The following is a 7,823-nucleotide window of genomic DNA, read 5'->3' on the forward strand; positions in this document are numbered from 1 at the left end:
CGCTTCGCCCGACCCCAGGGCTCGGACTCGGGCTCAGCCCCGGAAGACGACGAACTCCGCTTCGCCCGACCCCAGGGCTCGGACTTAGCCCTGGCCTCAGCCGACGGTCTCCGCCTCGCCCGACCTAGGGGCTCGGACTCGACCTCGGCCTCGGAAGACAGACTCGACCTCGACCTCGGAGGAGCCTCCACCTCGCCCAACCTAGGGCTCAGACCGACCACGTCACAGGAGGCGCCATCATTACCCTATCCCAAGCTGACTCAGGCTACGGGGAACAAGACCGGCGTCCCATCTGGCTCGCTCCGCCAAATAAGTAATGATGGCGCCCCGCATGCTCTATGACGACGGCGGCTCTCAACCCCCTTACGGAAGGAAGAGGGCGTCAGCAAGGACCCGACAGCCCCGACAGCTGTCCTTCCGCCAGGCTCCGGCGCTCCTCCGACGGCCACGACACCACACGAACTGGGTGCCAAAACCTCTCCGGCTGCCACGATGGCATGTACTTAGGGCACTAGCTCCCCTCCGCTAGACACGTTAGCGCACTGCTACACCCCCCATTGTACACCTGGATCCTTTCCTTACGCCTATAAAAGGAAGGTCCAGGGCCCTCTTAGAGAAGGTTGGCCGCGCGGGGAAGGACGGGACGACGCTCGCGCAAGGCCGCTCGCTCCCTCCCGCGTGGACGCTTGTAACCCCCTACTGCAAGCGCACCCGACCTGGGCGCGGGACAAACACAAAGGCCGCAGGATTTCACCTCTCACGTCTGTCTCCCTCCAGCCTCTTCCCCCCTTCGCGCTCCGTCTCGCGCCGACCCATCTGGGCTGGGGCACGCGGCGACAATTTACTCGTCGGCCCAGGGACCCCCCGGGTTCGAAACGCCGACACTAAAACAAGTGGTTACCTAATTAAGAAAATGATAGATCTTTGTCTCAATGACCAATTCATCAATTACTTAGGTTGCTTTCATCAACAATATAAATATTTCCTGAAATTGAATGACATTACGTTATTACATAAGTAATCAAAGAAAACAAACTACAAAGTATAGAATTGTTCGAACTAAATGTATCATCAAAACATCTTCTAGCCTTATTATGAGCACTATCAATGTTACCCACATGTACATCAAATGACTTAATCGCATTCTTCCAATTGTTATACCCTGTCGCACTAGTGTAACTTTCAACACCAAAGTTTTCCCTTCTTGGTTGCTTGAAAGGGAAACGATAAAAGCAAAAGGCCGCATCTTTAGCAACACTGTATTCCAACCATTCATGCTTTTTGAACCATGATTCCTTAAAACTTGTTTGTCTATCTCCTATTCGCTTCTTGGGAAATATGTGACCTTTTGGTTGACAAGGGCCTAACAATAAATACTCTCTTCTAACAACATCTTGAAAGGAAAATGTGCCTTTGGGCCATTTCTAAGTATTTTGGTGATTTAGTGTCCAACACAAGTGTCTAAGTGTTGATCTATGCAAAGTGGTGGACAAAGTGAAAATCAAGTCAAAAGGTATGTTTCTAGACTTAGTACATTGTTTTATGGACTGATGTATTGTGTCTAAGTGCTGGAAACAGGAGAAATTAAATTGGAAAAGAGATGGCTTTGTTCAGCCAAAGTCTGCTCAGTCTGGGTGCACCGGACTGTCCGGTGGTGCACCGGACAGTGTCCGGTGCGCCAGGCAGACTTAGGCAAACTTGCTGCTCTCAGGAAGTAATTAACGGCGTACGCCTAAAATTCACCGGACTGTCCGGTGTGCACCGGACTGTCCGGTGAGCCAACTGTCGGTCAGGCTAACGGTCGGCCGCGCGATCCGCGCGGGACACGTGGCCGAGCCAACGGTCAGATGGGGGCACCGGACTGTCCGGTGCGCCAACGGCTCCAAGGCTGCCAACGGTCGGCTTCGCCAAATAAGGAAGGAAATCCGCACCGGACAGTGTCCGGTGGTGCACCGGACTGTCCGGTGGTGCACCGGACTGTCCGGTGCGCCAGGCGACAGAAGGCAAGAATTGCCTTCCCAGATTGCTCTCAACGGCTCCTAGCTGCCTTGGGGCTATAAAAGGGACCCCTAGGCGCATGGAGGAGTGTACCAAGCATCCTTTGAGCATTATTGATCACTCACACTCCATTCTTGCGCACTTGTTCGGCATTCTTAGTGATTTGAGCTCCGTTCTAGTGTGAAACTTGTGATAGTCTCTTGAGCTCAAGTCTGGGTCTTGTGTGTGCGTATTTGCTGTGATCTTTGTGTCTTGTGTGAGTTGCCCATCCCTCCCTTACTCCGTGCTTCTTTGTGAACATCAAAGTGTAAGGGCGAGAGGCTCCAAGTTGTGGAGATTCCTCGCGAACGGGATATAGAAAAGAAAAGCAAAACACTGTGGTATTCAAGTGGGTCTTTGGACCGCTTGAGAGGGGTTGATTGCAACCCTCGTTCGTTGGGACGCCACAACGTGGAAGTAGGCAAGTGTTGTACTTGGCCGAACCACGGGATAAACCACTGCGTCTATCTGTGTTGATTCTCTTATGGTTATTGTGTTTCGCTAAGACTCTTCTCTAGCCACTTAGCATTACTGTGCTAACGCTTAACCAAATTTTTGTGGCATTAAGTTCAAGTTTTACAGGATCACCTATTCACCCCCCCTCTAGGTGCTCTCACATCTCGAATGTTCACATCTAACTCTTCAATTGGTTTTCGAAGTCCAGGATCACCAACAATCTCACTATATATTGATTCCGTATTATTTTGTGCAGTCCCAACATCTAGTGATTCTTGATTGTTTTCATTTTCATCCAAATTAGTCCCAATTTGTACGTTTTGAATGATTTCATTCGATTCTTGATTTGACGCGACTTGATAAAATGATGCAATTGTTCGAACTCTCTTCATATTGTACACTGTAATTGTAACACAAATCACTGTAATTAGACACAAACACAACATGTTTTTCTCGGTGTCAAACAACAAAAACAGACCTGCTTGCTGCGCTAGTCTGCTTGCTTGTTGCGTGACTCGAATCGCTACTTGCTGGCAGCTACTTGCAGGGCTGCAGGCCGCTCTTGCTTTGCTTTGCTTGCCTGATTGCCTCCTTGGCTGCTTGCTTGCCCAGCCAGCCGGTGGTCGGTCCCTGCGCGGCTGCGCAGCGGCGCAGCGCTGCTTGCTTGCAGCTTGCTCGCTCGGCCGCTCGCTGCTCGGGCACGCGCGCGCTGCTCCTGCTTAGCTAGCGGCTGCGTTGCCTGGGCCGCTGCGCGCCTGGCTGCTTGCTTGCCGGCGACCGGCGTGCTGCTAGCTGCTTCTGCTCGGTTCGAAACAGCACCAGACAGCAGCCACACTGCCGCCCGCAAGGCCCCAAGCTTCAAAGTCCTAAACCCTAAACCAAATTAGTTGGGCTGGGCTGTTACATAATTATTCGGCCCAAGAGTAGGGCCTGGGCCCTAGTGGCCACAGGCCTGAATCCGCCCCTGCCAAAGCGGCATTCTGGCTGGCCTATGTGCCGATTTTGACAAAAGTCATGAATTATGGCGCCGAGCTCGGCCACGTCAGTCTGTCGTCGTCAACGATGCAAGCACCTCGGCACAAAGATCTGTGATGCGAGCCGTGTTACGTCGTCGCCGGTCATAGCCCGTGGCAAAAACAAATGGTTTAAAAATGAGATTAAGTCATTTAAGGATCTAAATATGAATATTTTTCAAAAACAATTAAAATAAAAAAAATCGGTCTTTTGGTGTTGCTCTAACCCTTTCGGCTGCGCTGCGCACGTCCCCTCCCACGAGAAACACCCCACGTCTCAAGCTGCCCCTTTCTCACCGCCGCGGCCGCCACGCGCAGCAGCAACCGAGCAGGAGCGCAGCCAGCAAGCTCAGGCCCGAGCCCTACTGCAACCGCCGCTGCTACCGCACTGAACACCATGGCCGACCCGGCGGAGCACCGTCCAGCGGAGGAGGACGAGGAAGCCGCGGCGGCCGGCGAGGATGAGGACACCGGCGCTCAGGTCGCGCCCATCGTGAAGCTGGAGGAGGTCGCCGTTACCACCGGAGAGGAGGACGAGGACGTACTTGTCGACATGTGATGCATCCTCGGCCGCTTCGATTCTCCCCACCCCAACCCCGATCCGATTCGGCTAGGTTTTGTTGATCATCTGACGTGTGGCGGTTATGCAGGAAGGCGAAGCTCTACCGGTTCGACAAGGAGGCGAACCAGTGGAAAGAACGTGGCACAGGCACTGTGAAGCTGCTTAAGCACAAGGAGACCGCCAAGGTCCGCCTCGTCATGCGTCAGGCGAAGACGCTTAAGATCTGTGCTAACCATCTTGGTAATCACTGTGTTTTTGTGTGATTTTCGTTGGCGGTTTCGATCTGCCTGGATAGGTTTTGACACTGGACTGTATTGCTTATCCCCTTCCTCCGAACGCACAGTGGTGGCGACGACTAAGATGCAGGAGCACGCAGGGAGCGACAAGTCGTGCGTGTGGCACGCGCTGGACTTCGCCGACGGTGAGCTCAAGGAGGAGATGTTTGCTATCCGTTTTGGATCTGTCGAGAGTGAGCACCCATAACATATCCTACTTCTTTATCCCTCCTTTGCATCTGTTCATAACTAGCAGCTTGTACTGTCATAATATTTGGTACCTCTGTTGATTGAACCGGTTATTGTTGTTTTGATCGATCACTGGCAGTGGCGGACCCAGAAATTGACTAAGACCCGGGCCGGCCGAAGCGATCATAAACTTTAATAGTAACATATAAAAAAAATTGTACGGCGAAACAATGTTGTCATAGATGTTAAAGATAATATACAAGTTATGATGTAGCTCTTTCCAAATGTATCATGTCAACATTAACATCATCGCTTCTTACTCCAGAACCTTAAAGGAAATCATATTAAAAACACAACTTGAAGGAAATCATACGATGGTTAAGCCATTCGTCTCCTGTCTTATTACACAACTCAATTTTAATGATATTCATAGATGAGAAAGCTCTCTCCACAGAGTCTCAATCTCAAACTTAATTTCTAGCCATGTGATCTTGTTTATTTGGTCGTAACTTTTTGATCTTTTATTTGGTGATTATGGTATTAGATGGTTGTATGGAATATCTTGTTTCGTACTCTCTCTGATCTTTTTTTATTTGACGTTTGCCGGGTCAAATAAAAGAAAATGGAGGTAGTAGTTTCTAAGCCCTGTGGCTTGTAATTTTTTTGCCTCTTCGGTTTAGAACCATTTGCTAGCTTGGGAATTTTTTTGCTTATCCTAGCTCGATGATTTGGTCTCTAGTCTCTCTCTCTCTATCCATCTCTCTAGACTAGCAGGAGCCTAGCATGTGCTGTCCGAGGCCTTGCTACTAGCCTAGTATGTAAATCTACATGACACATGTAGGTGATCGTAGCCTGCTCTTGCTTGCATGTGTGTTATCCTGTGCTTGCGAAGCTTGCACTGTGCCGGATAGATATACATACATATAATTATGACTCAACGAGGCCAGAGATCAGACCGGCAGAGGCTAGAGGACAGAGCTCTTCTAAAAAAAATTTGGGCCTGCGCCCCGGGCCGTGGCCCAGGCGGCCATGGGCCTGGGTCCGCCCCATTCACTGGCCTATGAATTATGTGATAAGCTAGGTTCGTTTGATGTGATTCACACACGCACACACACATATAGTGACCCCCATGTGTATATCTCAAAGTTTAGTATGTATGTGGTCAAACAAAGTGTATGTGATCATACAAACCATCCAAGTTGGTATATTTGTTAAGTATACATAGATTGTGTGGTTGTACTTAATTTGTATACTACTACAACAATATATTTAAAAATATAGGTTCCTTCAAAGTTTTCCAAGTACTAAGATTTAGAGTATCATAAAACGAGTATATAAACATACTCAAACTGATAAATAAGTATGTATCACTGATAAATAACTGATTAATTCTGCATGCTCAGGTGCCTGATCATTGAGGTTATTGTGGATGCTCAGTGCACCATGAACAATTAACTTTAATTTTTGCACTGCCGTTGCCTAGGCACGACTTTCATGTTTATTGGACCATAGTAGCAGTATACTCCAAGGACCTGACATTTTACTTTCCAAGGATCTTTGCAGCTTTGCCCAATGTTAAAAGGGCATCAGGTGCTGCTTTCGTATTGAGATATATGTGCTGGATGATGTTATGTACAATGCTTGCATTGCTGGAAAACTTGTTTGATAGTATCTACTATTATCTAATTGATCACTAGTGTTTGATATATCATTTGCTATTTTTTACTCCATCTGTCCCAAAGCAAATCATCTTCTAGAGTTGTCTTAAGTCAAACTACTTTAAATTCGACTGACTTTATAGAAAACAACAATAACATTTATGTCATCAAACAAGTATGCATATTATAGAATTATATTTCGTAGTGTTTCTAATAATTCGAATTCGGTGTCATAAACATTGGTGATCTTTTTGATGAATTCGTCCAGACCTAAAAATGTTTGATTTGTGACAGCTTTAGAAGTTCAGGGACACTGTTGAAGATGGAAGGAGTTTTTTATTTTCTCCATGAGGCTATATAGTGTTTTGTAATTCTTTTGGTGACAAATTTATGGGGTTGCGTTGGGTTGGGTTGGGTTTGCGTCTGCTACTTCCTGAGATATAAACTGTTGTTGAATGATGATAGCGTGGCAATTATATATTTTTTGGTTTTTCTCTATTTCAGATTGCAAGAAGTTCAAGGACACTGTTGAAGAGATAGCTGAAGAGCAAGGAAAGACCGAGGTGAAAGAAAACGAGGAAGTCTCCATTGCCGCCGCAGATTTGGTACAGAAGTTAACAGTGACAGAGGCTAGCAAGGAGGGAGATGCAGAGGAAGAGGAGGCTCCTGCATCTGACCATAAGAAGGATGCTAAAGGGTAAAGATTGAAGGCAAACAAGGCCAAATGATTATGATTCCATTCATTTCGTTGTCAAGGTTCATCTTCCCCACAAATTTTCATTACAAAGTTTCATTGCATTTTCTCCTGAGATGATTTGTGTGTGTGTGTGTGTGTGTGTGTGTGTGTGTTGGGTGAAATCTGAGTTGTCAGTCATCTACATGTCTTTCTTGGTTGTTAGACTTATTCTCAGTCGCCTGTTTATCTGGGATGGCTAGGTACATCATGTTTGTACAATTATTTGGGGTTGATTTTGGAATGGCTCTAAAGCTCGAGATGAGATAGATGGTATCATGGTAGTTATTAGTGATGATTTCTTTTCGCTTCTTGTTCGTTCGTTCTGAAATAATATGGGATGCTTTGTTATACTTGTTGATCCATTATTAGCTTGATGCATCGTTGATTCGTTATCAGTGTGGTTTGTTCCAGCATTGGTTGAATCTTTGTTCCAGTGCAGCAGCAAGGCAAGATCTCCCAGTTATCTGCAATAAAAACCTAACGCTGAGATCTTCATCCACGGGATGTGCGCGTTGCACTCATCATTGCTGGCACACACACATTCCCATGGTATAGGCAAGGCATGAATACCCGCTGATTTGCAGTAAACGCCTATGGGTCCATGGCATTGGATGTTGCTGGATCGTGATGTGATCCCTGCGTGCTTGGCTCGCATCCATCCATCCGTTGTGCCGTGCCGGTACTGAGACAAGGCGAGGAGACAGCAAGTTGTTGGTGTACCGCAGATGTGTGATCCCTTCCACGGGTTGAGATTGATGCGCGTTGTAGGGCGGGTACACATGTTTTGAGCGCGAGTATGTGATACCCCATTGATGGCGGTGGTTGCGCGCGCCGGCCTTACCATGCATGGCACGGCCCAACGGGGGATGCCAATGCTTCCCAGCCGCTGCTGTTTCA

At 47.8% G+C, this 7,823-nt stretch overlaps 1 protein-coding gene across 1 annotated transcript; it reads left to right on the forward strand.

Moving 5' to 3' along the window:
• Window positions 1–3,714: 3,714 nt before the first annotated feature.
• LOC100284131 (uncharacterized) lies at window positions 3,715–7,321 on the forward strand. Its single transcript, NM_001157028.2, has 4 exons — window positions 3,715–4,061; window positions 4,157–4,308; window positions 4,412–4,537; window positions 6,695–7,321. Exons 1-4 carry the CDS (start codon window positions 3,904–3,906, stop codon window positions 6,889–6,891), a joined length of 633 nt encoding a protein of 210 aa, NP_001150500.1. The 5' UTR covers window positions 3,715–3,903; the 3' UTR covers window positions 6,892–7,321.
• Window positions 7,322–7,823: the final 502 nt, after the last annotated feature.

The sequence above is a fragment of the Zea mays genome, chromosome 9 (genome assembly GCF_902167145.1).
Source record: "Zea mays cultivar B73 chromosome 9, Zm-B73-REFERENCE-NAM-5.0, whole genome shotgun sequence".
NCBI classification, from domain to species: Eukaryota; Viridiplantae; Streptophyta; class Magnoliopsida; order Poales; family Poaceae; genus Zea; species Zea mays.